This window comes from Pantherophis guttatus, chromosome 4, assembly GCF_059756535.1.
Source record: "Pantherophis guttatus breed Tessera chromosome 4, ASM5975653v1, whole genome shotgun sequence".
In the NCBI taxonomy this organism is placed as follows: domain Eukaryota; kingdom Metazoa; phylum Chordata; class Lepidosauria; order Squamata; family Colubridae; genus Pantherophis; species Pantherophis guttatus.
Window position 1 is genome coordinate 158,189,437 of NC_142066.1, and position 17,813 is coordinate 158,207,249.

At 45.4% G+C, this 17,813-nt stretch overlaps 2 protein-coding genes across 2 annotated transcripts in view; both read right to left on the reverse strand.

Moving 5' to 3' along the window:
- Nucleotides 1–5,262, reverse strand: part of SCAP (SREBF chaperone) — a 41,931-nt gene extending 36,669 nt beyond the window's left edge. Inside the window, exon 1 of the mRNA XM_060683222.2 lies at nt 5,016–5,262. The gene's annotated coding sequence lies outside the window, so the exon portion shown is untranslated. The remainder of the gene's footprint in view (nt 1–5,015) is intronic.
- Nucleotides 5,263–6,898: 1,636 nt separating this feature from the next.
- ELP6 (elongator acetyltransferase complex subunit 6) lies at nt 6,899–16,556 on the reverse strand. Its single transcript, XM_034430530.3, has 7 exons — nt 16,389–16,556; nt 11,982–12,060; nt 11,407–11,477; nt 10,120–10,247; nt 8,682–8,877; nt 7,992–8,138; nt 6,899–7,206 (listed from the first exon to the last, which is right to left on the reverse strand). Exons 1-7 carry the CDS (start codon nt 16,548–16,550, stop codon nt 7,078–7,080), a joined length of 912 nt encoding a protein of 303 aa, XP_034286421.2. The 5' UTR covers nt 16,551–16,556; the 3' UTR covers nt 6,899–7,077.
- Nucleotides 16,557–17,813: the final 1,257 nt, after the last annotated feature.

Sequence of the window (17,813 nt, forward strand, 5' to 3'; positions counted from 1 at the left end):
TCTCCTTTCCTTTCCATTCTCCTTTCCTTTTCCTCTTCCCTTCCCTTCATTTCTCTTTGTTTTTTTCCTTTCTTTCTTTCCTTCCTTTCTCCTTCCCTTCCCCTCTTCCATTCCCTTCACTTGTTTTTTCCTTTCCTTTTTCCATTCCATTCCTTTCTCCTTTCCTTTCCATTCTCCTTTCCTTTTCCTCTTTCCTTCCCTTCATTTCGCTTTGTTTTTTTCCTTTCTTCCTTTTCTTCCTTTCTCCTTTCCTTTTTGCTTTGCCTTGCCACCCAAATGGGAGTCAACGATAAACCCTTCCAAACAATGCCAACTGTTGCCTACTTGACAAACGTTACCCACACATTGTGTCGTCATTACAGCACAACAATTATATAAAAATCTTATCGAAGTTCAGATTAAACCCACGGGGGATTTCTAACCCCTTCTTGGCAACCAGAAAAATCAAAGATTTTCCTCCATTGTTGAAGCTGCTGGCTGGGGAATTCTGGGAATTGAAGTCCATTCATCTTGATGTGGCCAAGGTTGTTGGATGGATGGATAGATGGGAGGAGGAAAACAGGAAGGGAGGGAAGGAAGGAAAGAAGGGATGGATGGATGGAAGGATAGAAGGATGAAAGCAAAGGAGGGAGGGAGGGAGGAAAGAAGGGATGGATGGATGGAAGGATAGAAGGATGAAAGCAAAGGAGGGAGGGAGGGAGGAAAGAAGGGATGGATGGATGGAAGGATAGAAGGATGAAAGCAAAGGAGAGAGGGAAGAAGGGAAGAAGGGATGGATGGATGGAAGGAGGGAGGGAGAGAAGGGACAGAAAAGGGAAGGTAGTACATGAATGGGGAACAATGGGGAAGGGAGGGAGGAAGTGACCCTAAGTGACCCACCATAAATTGAGGACTAGCTATTCACCCCAGTTTGTTTAGCGACCAAACGGCACTGACCAAAGCACCATTTTTCCCCTTATGACTGTTGCACGGTCCCCTTGGCCACCGACTCATATTTACGACGGTCGCCGTACCCCCGAGGTGCATGTGTCACGTGACCCCCTCCTGACAAGCACAACAGTGCAATTCACTTAACAACAGCAGCTGGAATGGTCGCAAACGAGGGCCAAACTCCCTGAACAATCCCGGTGACGGGCACGGCGGTCGTAAGCCGAGGACTGTCTGTGATGAAAGCAAAAATAATAATAATAATAATCCTCTCAGGAGACGCCCTGCCGCTTCAATCCTGGCTTGTTCCTTCGGGATCCACAACCGGGAATTCCCCAATTCTTAAAATATCACAACGCCGATGCAACGCAACCCTTCCCGTGAGAAAGGCAAGTGTAAACACACACGGACAACAGAGTCTTTAAAAAGCGAGTTTTTTAAAAGAAAAACAGAAAAGGAATGCGGGATGTTTTGGAAACGCGCCAGGTCATTTGCATACATTTGCATAAGATTTGCATCAAACCCTGGGGCCGCCCACGCTCCTTAACGCTGGGATTTTCCTATCCCCGTTTTTTTTTTTTCTTTTAAATCGGAAATATGGAAGAGGTGTAGCTCCTCTTTACATTTCAAAGGCCCGAGTAATTGAGTTATCGGCATTTATTTTATTCTCGCGTTATGAATTATTAAATGCAATACACACACACACCGTATTGACCCACATTTCTTCCTAATAGCAAAGTCGCTGGCCCATATTGAGGTAACAACAGGCACAGAGGGTTCTAGGGTCTCTCAGAGCTGGACGTCTCACGACCTGATTAGGGAACATCATCCGTGCTCGGAGGGTGTGCGGTGTGTGGGGAGGAGGAGGAAGAGGGGGAGGGGGAGGGGGAGGAAGAGGAGGAGGAAGGACTAGGGGGGGGTCCTTGATGCTCCAGGAGATGGATGTTTTTATTGCAGACCTCTCATGACCTGACCAGGGATCGTCATCATTTCTAGGAGGGTGTGGGGTGTTTGGGAAGGAGGACCAGGATTTACTGTACTCAACTCTTAACACACACATGCAGTATTTCATGAAGCATTTGAAATAAATTCGGCGTGATACAATGGTTCGGTTTGATTTAAAACCGGGGAATCAAACAGTAAATCAAATTTTAACGCCCAATTTGCATGGATTATTTCACGCATTATAATTTACTCTCCCTGGAATTTAAATACAGAAAATAAAATGCGGAATGAGAGAGTCGGAAGAGGTGTACAGGATCGAGAGAACAAAAGCAAAGTCAATGACCATTGTATTAAAATAATTGATGAATCGAAATAATTTAGAATTCTTAGAAAAGATTCTAATCATTAGAAACAATTTCAATTTTTTAATTTTTTTACAATTTTCCTCCACCGGCTTCGTGACACTCGAATGCCAGGTTAAGCATTTTAAATAAATTCAACGCAATGCAACTGTTTGACTTGATTTAAAATTGGAGACTTACAACATCCCGCTCCATAAATCAAGGTTACAACAGGGTTACCAACACATAACCGTGGTTTGGAAAGCAGTTGGCAAAATCACATAAATAGCATATTACTTCCTCTGTTCTGACATAAATAGCATGAGGTAATATTTCCTGAATTATTATTTACCCAGGGAAATTACAGCAGGAACTATCAACTCAAACAGAGTAAAAAAAACATAATTTACGTGCTAAAAAAAACAAGCGAATAACAAACATTAAATGGACATTGCATCCAGGATCCTGCACGGATTATTTAATATATTATAATAAATAGTCCTCAATTTACGATGATTCATTTAGTGACTGTTCAAAGTACAATGGCAATTGGAAAAAAAAAGGGGGACTTAGAACCGTTTTTCACATTAAACAACCGTTGTAACGTCCTTATGGCGGGGTGATCAAAATTCGGACACGGCAATAGACTCCTGTTCATGACAGGCGCAGGGCGCTGGGGTCGCGATCTTCTGAGAAGCAAAGTCAACGGAGAAGCCAGATTGACTTAAGACCCATGTGACTCACTTAACAACCGCAGGGATTAGTTTAACAACGGTGGCAAGGAAGGTCAAATGGGGCAAAATTTACTTCACCGTTTTTGCTTAGTAATAGTAGACGGGTGGATGTATGGACAGAGGCAGGCAGGCAGATAGAGATGGATAGATAGAGAGAGAGAGAGAGAGAGAGAGAGAGAGAGAAAGAAAGAAAGAAAGAAAGAAAGAAAGAAAGAAAGAAAGAAAGAAAGAAAGAAAGAAAGAAAGAAAGAAAGAAAGAAAGAAAGAAAAAGAAAGAAAGAGAGAGAGAGAAGGAAGGAAGGAAGGAAGGAAGGAAGGAAGGAAGGAAGGAAGGAAGGAAGGAAGGAAGGAAAGGAGGGAGGAAGGATCAATGGATAGATAGATTTTGAGATCAATTTTGGTCATAAGTCTATTTATTCAGTCTGAGACACAGCTTGCATTTTGCTACGGAGGCATGCGTAGCATGGAAAAAATGACACAAAAAACCCCACGCCTTCCCTGGGCTCGTTTCCACAACCAAGCCGCCCATCAGGTCACAACAAGGGATTTGTGTTAAGAAGACACACCTGAATCACCGAAAGTTGTTTAGGGTGACTCAACCCGTCACAGAGAAAGGATTGAGCCATGTTGGGGAAAAAAAAAAAAAAATCCAGGTTAAAGTTGCCGGGTGTGACTTTGTCACTTCGACACTGGAGTCCCAGGAATGGTCCTCGGGGTGGGGTGGGAAATCTCGTACTCCAAAACCCATGTTCTAAAGCCATCCAGGCAGTCCTCGACTTACACCACAGTTCCTGTCGTTAAGCAAGACATTGGCCCCCCTGGTCCACCCTTCCTTGCTGCCCTTATGTGAGCCAAATGCAGGTGAGGCCGCAACATTTTTGCCGTTGAGACATTCGGCCCACTCTACAACCTCTCTACCCCCCCCGTTAAGCGAGCCACCGCGGTCGCTAAGTGAGTTGCCTGGTTGTTTGAAGCAAATCTGGCTTCCTGCTCGTCATAAAGGGGGAATTGTGTGAGCCCTGTGACCACTGAAAATACGAGGATGGTCACCAAGCCTTGGAATTCTGATTGCGCAACCAAGGGGATCCGACGGTCATTAAGAGTGAAACCCAAGTCCCTTTTTTTCATCGCCGTTGTAACTTGGAACCATCACTAAACCGTCGTAAGTCGAGGACTGCCAGTCCAGTTAGCTGAGATCGCAGTTACAGTTAGCAGGGGTATATGTATCATGGCTTGCACTACAACTCCCATCTCCCAACAAAAACAGCGATGATGGGAGATGTATTCCAATATATGGCTGGAGAGCGGTTGGACTACAACTCCCATCTCTCTCTAGCCAGTTGAATCAAGAGGGGTGATGGGAGATGTATTCCAATGTATGTGGGGAAAACGGTTGGACTACAACTCCCATTTTCCCCCAGCCTTGGGCAGGGCATGAAGAGAGATGTTGGCCAGCTTGCCTGCAAGCCATGGCTGGGGATGATGGGCCCTGCAGTACACAGTATCTCTCCCAAACTCCCCCGCCCAGCCCGTTCAAGCAACGGGGATGATGGGAGATGTATTCCAACCTATGCTGGACTACAAACTCCATCTGTAACCCAGTGGCTGCCTGGTTGCGAATGATGGGATCTGAAGGACTCCAAAGCAACGGGGATGATGGGGAAGTGGGTTGGACTACAACTCCCATCTCCCCCACCCAGAAAGTTTCTGCAACCCAGTGGCTGGGGATAATGGGTCCTGGGGTACAACACCTTTTTAAAGGATGAAAAGGAACGGCGAGCCGGTCGTGGGCGATGGGCTCCAAAGCGTGGGTGGGGATGATGGGATATGAAGTACCCCACACGGTCCCAACCTCCAGTTAAAGCAATGATGGTTTAATGATGGGGGTTTGGACTACAACTCCCATCTCTCCCCCCTCCCCGCAGCCAAGGGAGGCGACCAGCCACGCCGACTGGGGCACGACGGGAATTGTAGTCAAACCGGCCCCGAAGAACTTGATTGATTGGCGGCTGGGGACGATGGGATCGGCGGTGCCGGCGCGGCGGATGGGCTTTGTAGTCCTACCCACCTGCAACAAAGGCCTCGCTGAGGGGGAGGGACCGTCCGAAGCCTCGCCTGGGCCTCCGAAGCGGCGGCCCGGAGCTCCTTTCCCGAGCGGCGGAGATCGGCCGGTAGCGGAAACGGAAGGAAGGCGCGGCGGCCACACTCTCGCCTCGGCCCGGCCCGGCTTCCGTAGCCGCGGACACGCCCCCCGCCGCCGTACGCATGCGCGAGTGAGTCCCGCCTCCCTCTCTCCCCGCGCCCCCCGTAGTGGAAGCCACGCCCCTCGCCCAGCAGGAGCATCTGGTGACGAGTCCCATCCCCTCCCCGGGTCCTAGCGCCCCTCCTCCTCCGCCAAAACGGGAGCTGATAAAGGGAGGGGGTCGCCAAAGAGATGATCCCCCGCCCCGACTGACTTTATCCGTCCGAGAGAGGGAGGGAGGGAGGGAAGGAGGAAGGAAAGGGAAGGAAGGAAGGAAGGAAGGAAGGAAGGAAGGAAGGAAGGAGGGGGAGAAAGGAAGGAAGGAGGGAGGGAGGAAGGAGGGAGGAAGGAAGAAAGGAGGGAGGGGGAGGGAGAAAGGAAGGAAGGAGGGAGGAAGGAGGGAGGAAGGAAGAAAGGAGGGAGGGGGAGAAAAAGAAGACGGGAGGAAGGAAAGAAAAGAGGGAAAGGAAGGAAGGAAGGAAGGAGGGAGGGAGGGGAGAAAGGAAGGAAGGAGGGAGGAAGGAAGGAGGGAGAAAGGAAGAAAGGAGGGAGGAGGAGGAAGGAAGGAAGGAAGGAGGGAGGGAGGGAGGGGGAGGAAAAGAAGACGGGAGGAAGGAAAGAAAAGAGGGAAAGGAAGGAAGGAGGGAGGGGGAGAAAGGAAGGAAGGAGGGAGGAAGAAAAGAGGGAGGGGGAGGGAGGAAGGAGGAAGGAAGAAAGGAGGGAGGGAGAGGAAAAGAAGACGGGAGGAAGGAAAGAAAAGAGGGAAAGGAAGGAAGGAGGGAGGGGCATGGGGAGGGAGAAAAGAAAGGAAATGCAAAAGGGAGGGGGAGGAAAAGACGGGAGGAAGGAAAGAAAAGGGAGGGAAAGGAAGGAAGGAAGGGAGAAAAGAAGAAAAGAAAGGAGAAATTGAATTCAGCAACCCATCCCACATCGGAAGGGAAAAAACATGGGAAGTGACAGCTTGAGGGAGGTGAAAACTCCTTTTGAAAACTTGCTTGAGGCCTTGAGGGATGAGAGGCAAATGCCTGTCCTGGCCGGTATGAATAATAGGAAAGCAAAAAGAATTTAAGAAATGGGCTTTCCTGAGGGATGACACAGGGAAACCAATTTGGCTAAAAAAAGGTACTTAAAAGAAAATGAAAGAAAGAAAGAAAGAAAAGAAAAGGGAAAATGTTGGGGGTTTTGTTTGTTTGTCTGTCTGTCTCTTTCTCTGTCTTCTCTACAACCACATGGTATATTGGTTAAGATTTGTGCCTTCCCTAATTTAAATGAGATTTATGGTGGGAATGACTAGTGTGTGTGTAAACCTGGGAGTTCTGTTATCCCCTCTTCGTCCTTGTTTTTCTGTGTGTATGTCTAAGTCTCTGTGTACTGTGTACCTCTCTTGAGGTAATTGTAATTGTAAAATGTCTCCAATCAAAAAATAATATATTTTTTAATTGCTACAAAATTATATTTTGATGGAATCCCATTGACTCCTTGTGTGTAGTCCCCGTGTGTCTTTGTCTTTAAGTTTGTGTGTGTGTGTGTGTATGTGTGTGTGCTTTCCCTTGGCTCTCTGCACCGAAGAGTCTGACTGTCTCTTTAAGCCTCCAGACTGCAACTCCCAGAGTCCCCCAGTCCGCCAATTCTGGGTGTTGAAGTCCCTAAATTCTGAACAGAGATTGCGAGATTGTAGGTTGTGTGAAGGAGACACAAAGAGACTTGGGTTCGATTACACCTCCTTTATTGCATCACAATCTCTTTGTATCGTTGTTCTGGATCGACTGCCCACGATCGACCCTGGATTCAAAATCAGATCAAATCTGATCCCTCGGAGATCACCGATCCTCCTGGATCTCTCAGGATCCTCTCCAATCCATATCCGGGACCACCGGCAACCTTTTGGTCACAACACGGCTGCCGACATCCCTCGGGCAAAGAACGCGACGTTTTTATCTTGGATCTGATACTGGTAAACCCGCCGGGGATCTTTTGTCACGCTGGATTCCCGGGAATCCTTTTCCAGGATGGTCAGCTGCAGGAAAGAGAGATCCTTTTGAGTTTTAGATCCGCTGTCTACACCAAGAGATAATCCTCAACATATGACCAGAAATGGGAGCAGAATTTCCACTGCTAAGTCAGTTTTTTACAACCTTTTTTGACATGGTTGTTAAGCGAATTGCGGCAGTCATTAAGTGAATCCGGCAGTCGTTAAGCGAATCCAGCTCCCCCCCCCCATTGAATGTGCTTGTTGGAAGCTGGCTGGGAAGGTCGCAAATGGGAATCACGTGACCTCAGGACACTGCAGTCCTCGACTTACGAACCACAATTGAGGCCAAAATTTCAGTTGCTAAGTGGAACATCTGAGTGAACGTTGCCCTTTTTTCTGATCTTTCTTCCACAGTTATTAAGGGAATCATTTCACTTAACAAGGAGGAAAGGGAAAGAAGGGGAAAAAGAAGGAAGGAAGACAGGAAGGAAGGAAGGAAAGGAAGGAAGGAAGGAAGGAAGGAAGGAAGGAAGGACGGAAGGAAGGAAGGAAGGAGAAGGAAGGAAGGAGAACAAGACAGAAGGAAGGAAGGAAAAGAAAGGAAGAAGAGAAGGAAAGAAGGCTGGGAAGGAAAGGAAGGAAGGGAGGCAGACAGGCAGCAAAGAAGGAAGGCAGTGAGAAAGACAGGCAGGAGGGAAGGAAGAAGGGAAGGCAGGAAGGGAAAAAGGAAGGGAAGAAAAGGAAGGGAGGGAGGGAGGCAGGCAGGCAAGGTAGCTCTACTTGGAAAACCTCCCCCAAGGAGTCTAGGCAAAGAAGACAGGTAGACTCACCTGTCCATGGACTTCCTTGCAGTAGCCGCTGGCCAGACCTTCGGCCCACAGGATGCTGTTGGCCTGATGACGAAGGGCCTTCACCAGAAGTTCATTTTCCTCGTCCTCCGAATCTTCACTGCTCCGCATCATGAAAACCAAGTTCCCCTAAAACATAAACCATCATTGTTCATTTAGTTCGCCCTTCCGCTTGGAATGAAACCTCAAGATAGCCAATACAGCAAGTCCTCGACTTACGACCCCAATTTCCATTGCAAAGCAAGACAAATACAGCAAGTCCTCGACTTACGACCCCAATTTCCATTGCAAAGCAAGACAAATACAGCCAGTCCTCGACTTACGACCCCAATTTCCATTGCAAAACGAGACAATTTCTCCCCATGTGACGACCTTTCTGGCCGCCATTGCTAAGTGAATCCCGGCGGTTCATAACTTTGCCACATGGTTGTTCAGTGAATCTGACTGATTTTGCTCCTTGGACGGTCGCGAAACGGATAACCCGACCTCGGGACGCAGGGACCATCGTAAAGATGAGTCGTCTGAATTTTGATCACGTTACCGCGGGGACTCTGCGACGGGTCGTCAATGTGAAAAACAGTCCTAAGTTCATTTTTTCGGTTCCATTGGGAATTTGACCAGTCACTAAATGAACTGTTGTTAAGTCGAGGACTACCTGCGGTCGAGAGTTACCTTCAGTTCGGTGTTAACGGTCGCCCGGCAATAGTGAACAAAATTCAGGATGTCCGTCAGCCGTACCCCGAGACTTAATAGGACACCAAGATCGTCAACAATCAGAACAGGGAACTTCCCCCGATATCCGTCAGCAGAAGGATACAGGGATGTCCGGACAAAATGGTAAAGTCGTTTCAGATCTGACCCGTCTCCGCTGCAAATGAGAGATGCAAAGTTGAGGTCAATAAGGTCAACGGTCTAGTTTTCAGAACTTCAGGTACTCCTCAAGTTACAACCGTTCATTTAGTGGCCATTCTGAGTTACAACAGCTCCCCAAAAAAGTCCCTTAGTACTGTTATCCCCTGTACGAGTGTTGGTGCATTCCCGCAGAAGCAGGATCAAAATTCAGATGCTTGGCAAGTGAGTCGTATTTATGATGGGGATGGTGTCCCAGGGTCACGCAGTCCCCTTTTGCAACCGTTGGACAAGCAGGAAGGCAAATTCGCTTAACAACCGTGTCACTAATGTGAAGTTAGTGTTCCTAACATCTAGGAATTAGTCCTAACTAAACAGTCATTTATTAGAAGCACCATTCCGGCAATACTCCGATGGAGTCAGAACTGACCTCACGTAAATTTATGGGGCCCCATGTCCCTGTCACCCCACTCCTCCCTAGGCATGTCATATTGTGGTCGTAAATCAAGGACTATCAGGAGTTCAGTACTAGAAATTTTGGTCTCCATTTTGGTCATAAGTTGAGGACAACTTATATGTGCTAAGCATGACCAAAATGATTTGAATTATGCCATAAATAGGTAGTCCTCCCTTTATGACCACAATTGAGCTGAAAATTTCCACTGTTAAGCGAGACAGTTGTTCAGTGGCTTTTGCTCCATTTTAAGACCTTTCTTCCCACCAGTTGTTAAGTGAATAACTGCAGTTGTTATTAACACAGTTGTTAAATTAATCTGGTTTTCCTGTTGACTTTGCTTGTCGCAAAAAGAGATCACTTGACCCTGGGACACTGCGACTATCATAAATGTGATAAAGGTCTCATAATTTTGAACGCAATCAAATAAATAAAATAATAAAAATTATAAAATAAAATAATAACACAATCAAATAAATAAGTAAAATAATAAACAAAAACTATAAAATGAAATGAAATATCAGTGTTATGATTTTGAACACAATAAAATAAATAAAATAATATAAAATAATAAAATGAAATAATAAACTAAATAAAAAAAAAAAAATAAAACCATAAAATAAAAAATAAAATATTAGTGTTGTAATTTTGAATGCAATAAACTAAATAAAGTAATATAAAATAATAAAATAAACAAAATAATATAATAAAATAAAATATCAGTGTTGTAATTTTGAACTGTCAATAAATAAACGCCGGTAGTTTTTTAGTGGAGGACTGTAGCTCCTGAAAAAAACATTCAGCTACCTGACAAATTGGAAAGGATTGAGGTCCTCGGATTCTTGTCCGTCGCCGAACAAAATCTGATTTGCCGATTTCAACCCTTCAAAGAACACCAGCTGGCTTTGTTCCTTGGCTGTAAGGAGATTGACTCCCTAAAAGAAACAACGGGAAAAATGAGGAATTGATATTTTCTGAACAAGGAACACGGCTGAGGAATTTTTTCACAAGAACAGCCCACTGCGTGGGAATCCGAAACGGTTGTAAGTCTGAGGACCAGTCATCCGTGGCTTTTTTCAGCGCCCTTGGAACTTTGAATGATTGTAAAATGAACTGTCGTAATTCGAGAACTAGAAGTATTTCACCTGTTCCCAAGCATACACCGTCATTGTCTAGATCAGGAGTCCACAATCTGGGTGCCACAGTACACTACCGGAATGCGGCCTATTCGCAACCAGGCTGTGTAAGTGTCTGGCTGCTGTCCTCGTGCACACAGCCCCACTCACGCGAGCATCACAGGTGATCGCAGTCCCACTCACACAGGCCTCGCAGGGGATCACGGCCACACTCACACAAATGTCACAGGTGATCGCAGCACCACTCACGCGAGCCTTGCAGGTGATCACAGGACGACTTGCGCGAGCCTCATGGCACAGACTGAATTCACGTGAGCTTCACGGGTTATCGCAGCCACACTCGCCTCACAGCTGATCACCGGACAACCCGTGTGGGTGATCTCACTCGGACGAGGTGATCGCAGTCCCACTCGCACAAGCCTCGGGGGTGATCACGGGCCGACTCGCGCAAGCCTCATGAGCGATCACAGCCCTACTCTTGCGAGCCTCACAGGTTATCGCAGCCCAACTCGCACGAGCCGTGTGGGTAATCCCAACCGCACTCACCTCGCAGGTGATCGCAGGACAACTCGTGCGGGTGATACCACTCGGACGAGCCTCGTGGTGGATTGCAGCCCCCACTCGTGTGAGCCTCATGGGTGATTGCAGCCCCACTCATGCGAACGTCACAGGTGATCGCAGCTCCGGTTGCGCAGGACGCAGGATTACATGTGCGAGGAAGGGGCGCTCGAGCACGCATACATGCATGTACTCCTGCCCAGTCCACAGAACTTTCCCAACTCCAAACCACCAACCCTAAAAAGTTGGGCAACTATGGTCTGGATCCCTTAGTCAATTAACCTGGTTGGACTTCGATTCCCAGAATTCCCCCAGCCAGGAATTCTGGGAGTCGAAGTCCATGAGGTTGTAAGTCGAGAATAGATAAATGTTTTTATAGATTAAAATAAAATCGGCTTACCAGCTTTTGTGCCACAGAGTTGTAATGGCTGAAGGATTGCGCGAAGGACAAAAAACAGACTTTGCAGCGGGCTGTGAAAGACAAAAAAAGAGAAAGACATTATGTAGATCATCCTCAAGTTATGCACCCCAAGGAGGCCAAGATTTATGTTGCTAAATGAATCATGTGCAAAGTGAGATTCGCCCCATTTCACGAGCTTTCCGGCTGCTGTTGTTAAGCGAATCACTTCCATTGTTCTGTCAGTAACACGGTTGCTCAGTGAATCTGGCTTCCTGCTGGCCAGAAGGTTGCAAAAGGGGATCTCGTAACCTTGGGACACTGCAAATGTCATAAATACGAGTCAGTGGCCTAGAGTCAGAATGTGGATCACGCGATCACAGGAATTGTGCAACGGTCGTTAAGGGTGAACAATAGTCATTATTTTCAGGGCCATCCTAACGATCGCAAAGCGAACGGTCGTTAAGTCAAGGAGTTACTTGTACGTTGTTGTTTTTAACGATGGAAAATGGACGGAGCGAGGAAAGGGACGGAGGTGGGAGATACGGAGTTACGGAGTCCTTCCTTCCCCCGCCTACCTTTGAGGTAGAAGGAGAGAAAATGGTGGACCAGAAAGCTGGCGTCCGTCTTCGTGGCACAAAGCAGAATCAATTTGCTCTGAAAAAGGAGAGAGAGATTTTATTTCTGGCAGTATATATAAAAAGAAAAATATTACAAAATTAAAAATATAGATCCCGCATGCATCGTATCAGGGTTAGTCCTCGAGTTATGACCAACATTGAGGCCAAAATAGAAACGTTGTTAAGTGAGTCACCCCTCCCCTTGTATGACTTTTCTTGCCATTGTTGTTAAATCAATCCTTGCCTTCGTCAAGTTAGGAACACCGTCATTCAGCGGATCCCCATTCCCCAGTGACGTTGCTGGTCATTAACAGCCATTAACAGTAACAGTGTTGGAAGGGACCTTGGAGGTCATCTAGAACAGTGGTCCCCAACCCCCGGTCCGCGGACTGGTGCCGGGCCGTGGAGTACCTGGCACCGGGCCGCGCAGCGGCCGGGGGACAGGAAAGCTTCAGCGCAAAGGCTCCTGGGCCGTGCGCAATGGGCCTGCGGAAAAGCTCCTGGGCCGTGCGCAATGGGCCTGCGCAAAGGCTCCTGGGCCGTGGCCCCACCCCTGCGCACGCTCAGCGGGCCGCGGCGATAAAAAGGTTGGGGACCACTGATCTAGAACAACCCCTTCTCATGCAGGAGACTGTACTAGGGATTTGAACTGCCAAACTGCTGACCTTTCTGATTGACAAGCTCAGTGTCTTAGCCACTGAGCCACCTAGTCAGAAGGTCGCCAAAGGGGGATCGTGGGACCCGAGACGCTGCAACTGTCATCAATGTGAATCAAGTTCCACATTCCCGTTGTTAAACAAAACAGTTTTTCAGCTCTCTCTTACCACCTTTCTTGCCTCAGTTGTTAAGTGAATCACTGCCATTAAGTCAATCACATGGTCGTTAAGCGAATCCAGCTTTCCCGTTGGCTTGGCTCGTCCAAAGGTCGCAAAAGGGGGAATCATGTGACCCCCGGTGACACTGCGACCGTCGTCAATACGAATCCATTGCCAAATGTACGAATTTTGATCACGGGACCAAAACAACCTGCCATGGTCGTTAAGTGTGAGAAACGATCATAAGTCACATTGAGGGCCACTGTCACTTCGAACGGTCACTAAATGAACTGTCATAAGTCAAGGACTGCCTGCGTATATAAATAAATTACGAAATTGATTTAATTCTGGAAGGCTCAACTCATCTTAAAGGTAATTTAGGGTTTTAATGGGTTTTAATTGTAATTTAATTGTAATATAAAGATGGTCCTCATTTAGTGACCGTTCCAAGTTACGGCACTGAAAAAATGACCATTCCCCCCGCCCCCGATCACATGATTCAAATTCAAACACTTGGCAACCGACTCATATTTACGACCGTCGCAGTGTCCCAGGGTCACGTGGTCAAAATACAGCAATCTGGGAAAACCGACTCGCATTTATGACGGTTGCAGTGTGGCCAGGGAAGCCAACAATTCGTATCACAATCGTGTGACTTGCTTAACAATGGCCACAACTCACTTAACAACCGTGGCAAGAATAGTCTTAAAATGGGATGACACTCACTTCCCAAATGTCTGACTTAGCAACAGCCCAAATATTGGGCTCGGTGGCGTTCGTAGGTCAAGGAACGCCTGCCGATGCTTAGCCATCCAGAGTCGTTGGCTATCGAAATCATATACTGGTATATAAATGAATTAATTTTGTTTTAATTGAAATTTTATTTCAAAAGCCGGAGAAAAAAACGAACGTGGCTTCCAGGAATTTACAGCAGAACAGAGACTTATTGATCAAATTTGAGATATCATCCATGTCCTTCACCAATCATTAACATGTGTCATGCAACACATCACGGTTTTTTAATCACGTAGGAAGTGGACTTTTGTCTGCAGTTTCAAACTTTCCAAGTCTAATTTGCAGAAATTCTTTTATTTATCCAATGTTTATTTCTGGAAATGAATGTAAAAATCTGATTTCTCCTCTTTATTTTATTTAAATCAATAAATGTACATACTTCTATTCCCAGAATTCCCCAGACACGAGTAGACTTGAACTGCCAGAATTTTCCCAGCCAATGAACGTTTTTAGTCTTGTTTTAAATTTTGATGTGGAGCAGTCCAGGTTTTATTATAAAATGGGCAGCTATATAAATACTTAATATCACACAACAAATAAAATCGAACAATAAAAAAAGAAAGTAAACCAAATAAAAAAACAAGGTAAAATGTGAAATAAATTAAAAAATAAAGTAGGAAAAAGGTTGAATGTTTGCCATCTTCAGGTATTTGTAAAAATAATAAAGGGAGATGCTATGTATAGCTTCATCCTGCAGTGGATAGACAATCGCTAGAATGAATGGATGAATACACACCAACACACACAAATGACACACAGCTATACATCTCCACCCCAGACCACCCCAATGATGCCCTTGCTGTGATGACCCGTTGCCTGGAGGCCGTGCGGATCTGGATGGGGAGAAACAAGCTCAGACTCAACCCCTCCAAGACCGAGTGGCTGTGGCTTCCGGTGTCCCGGTATAGTCAGCTAGTACCATCACTGACAATAGGGGATGAGATCTTGCTCCCCACAGAGAGGGCCCGCAACTTGGGTGTCCTCCTGGATTCACGGCTATCTTTAGAAGATCATTTGACGGCCGTGGCCAGGGGTGCCTTTTATCAGGTTCGCCTGATCCGCCAGTTGCGTCCCTTTCTGGATCGGGACGCCTTGCGCACGGTCACTCATGCCCAAGTCACCTCCCATATGGACTACTGTAATGCTCTTTACATGGGGCTCCCCTTGAAAAGCACCCGGAGGCTCCAACTGGTCCAGAACGTAGCCGCGCGGGTGATTATGGGCACAGCTCGTTACGCCCATGTAACACCTCTCCTACGCGAGCTGCACTGGCTCCTGGTGGTCTTCCGGGTGCGATTCAAGGTGTTAGTTATCAGCTTTAAAGCGCTCCATGGCTTAGGACCTGGGTACCTACGAGACCGTCTTTTGCCAGCAATAGCCTCCCACCGACCAGTTCGTTCTCACAGGGAGGGACTACTCAGGGTACCGTCAGTCAAATTATGTCGACTGGCGACTCCCAGGGGGAGGGCCTTCTCTGTGGGGGCTCCAACCCTTTGGAATGAACTGCCCCCTGAGATACGAAATATCCCTGATCTCCGTGCTTTCCGCCGTGCCCTCAAGACCCTGATGTTCCAACAGTCGGGGCTAAACATATGAACATGTGAATGATTTTTTAAATGTGATCTAATTCTAGGTTTTATTTAATTGATCAAACTATGTTATAATTTTAATTAGCAATTTTATGATGTTTGTATGTCTATATTTTTCTTGACTGTACACCGCCTTGAGTCCTACGGGAGAAAGGTGGTATAGAAATATAATAAATAAATAAATAAATAAATAAATAAATAAATAAATAAATAAATAAATAAATAAATACACAAACACAGAAAAACAAACGCAAAAACACAGATATATACACACACACACACAAATGATCAAATAAAATGAAAAAATAAGATAAAAAATGAAATGATAAAATATTAAAATAAAATGTCTAATATATATATAATATATATATAAAATATGAAATGAAAATATATAATATAATAAATAAATATGATATGGTATTAGGATAGGATAAATGATATAAAAACAAGTTATAATTTATATATAAAATATATAAAATAGTTTTATATAATATAGTATACATAATATATATGATATGATATATATGATATATGATATAATATATATAATTAATGTAATGTAATGTAATAATATAATATAAATAATATAATATAATATAATATAATATAAATAATAATATAATATAATATAATATAATATAATATAATATAATATAATATAATATAATAAACATAATATAATATAATATAATATAATATAATATAATATAATATAATATAATATAATATAATTAACATAATATAATATAATATAATATAATATGATGTAATGTAATATAATATAATATTGGGAGCTGAAGTCTCCATGTGTTGCTGAGCTTAAGAAGCAGAGTTACACTACAATGCTCATCATCCCCTGCCAGCTCAGTCAGGGAGCATCAAGCAAGGAGCCAGGCAAGGGGATCCAGGCCATCCCAATTTATAGCTTCACCCCCATCCCGGGCTTGCAAAACGACCCCCTGGATCCGTTTAGAGCCACTCCCCAAAGATTCCCACCCCAATGGGGCCACCAGGAGGGAAAGAACTACAGCGCCCGGCGTGCCTCGCTCCAAAAGCCAGTCGCGCAAGGCATCTCGGGAGCTGAATCGCAGGCCCGTCCGCTCGTCCGTCTCGCGCGGCGACGGCATCCGGGAGAGGCCAAGACAAGCCGGGACGCGTTCACTCACCCGCTCCGGCTCCTCCACGGAGGCCCCGAGCAGTTCGTTCAGCGCCACGAACATCCCGCCGGGACAGCCGGGGCTCCTTCCGAGCCGCGAGAGGAAACCCCGCTCGGGCGAGCGAACGAACGGTGACAGCAGGCCGCGGCCTACTCTAGGTGCACTGCGCATGCGCGCTCTGATGCGGCGCTGTTTCCCCGGCTCTGATCCAGTGGCGTGGCTTTCGCCCTCTGCCGTCAAGACAGCGGCACTGCAGCTGGCAACAGAAATTACCCTGGCTTGGAAAAATAATAATAATAATAATATTAAATCCGGCTGATTTTGCGATTCTTTTATTTCCATCGGCTTTTATGCTGTGTTTTGTTCTCAGATTGTATTTCCAAACAACCTACTCAGCCTCCTGTCCCCAAAGTTCCTTTTTCAGAGCGATCTGTGATTCAGAAATCCGAAATATTCCTAAATATACAAAGTACTACGCATCCTCACCTTAACGACGGTTCGTGTAGTGACCTAAACTACACTTACTTAGCAACAGAAATTTGGGGCATAATTCAAGGACTAGCTGTCTTACAGTTCGTCGTAAAGTCAGACAGATGCTTTGCTTTAAATTAAATTAAAATTAATATTAGCTATACTTGGCGAGTCAATTCAAAGCTTTCGCATTCGCATTAAAGTATTTTATTCATTACTCTGATATAAGTGAATTGTTGCTCTACAAATTGACAACCTTGTTGTGTTTTCCTGACTTACAAGGATTGCCCAGCGTCTTTGAAGAGTTTCCTAGAATCCAATTTTCCAACCCCTTCACTGACTTCTCCAAACCATCTGCAATTTGGATTTTAAAAAATGGACAATCTGTGTTTCTAGTCCTCAAGGATTAGGTCTGCTGAAATCTCAGCATTGAAGGAAGCCCCTCCCTTTCTTACTGGCAGAGAGTGGGAGAGGGGGGAGAAATTCTTCTGTCTTCTGCTCCGGGTTTTTTTCCCCTTGAAAGAAATATTCTGCAGCAGGTTTACTAACAGAGGTAATAATTGCATTTTATATGTTGGCTCCAGTCTGCTGTGGTAAGAAATAGAATAGAAAAATTATAGAATAGTGTATAGAAAAGAGAAAATTAGAAGAGAAGAGAAGAGATAACATTATTGTCACTTTGAATGTATGTTTTTAAATTGAAATTTCGTTACATACCGTTTTTTGAGTTTTGTGAGTGAGGTACACACATTTTAGCATTGCCAAAGTCTGCTAAAGAACGCTGAAAAACTGCACAACTGCAATAAAAAAATGACTATTTTTTTAGCACAGCAAATTACTGAATTGATCCCCTAAGGGTGGCTAATTTGAATTGGACAAAGGTCCAATTTGGCAACTTATCCAGATCTGGGACCTTCATGTGCTTGGGACATCAACTCCCATGTTCCTTAAAATGCAGCTTGT

Coding starts and splice junctions, on each gene's coding strand:
- ELP6 (XM_034430530.3), bottom strand. CDS start 16,550: ATGCGCAGTGCACCTAGAGTAGGCCGCGGCCTGCTGTCACCGTTCGTT. Junction 8,139..8,681: donor CCGTTAACACCGAACTGAAG/GTAACTCTCGAC, acceptor TTTATGTTTTAG/GGGAACTTGGTTTTCATGAT. Junction 7,207..7,991: donor GCAAGGAAGTCCATGGACAG/GTGAGTCTACCT, acceptor TCTTTCCTGCAG/CTGACCATCCTGGAAAAGGA.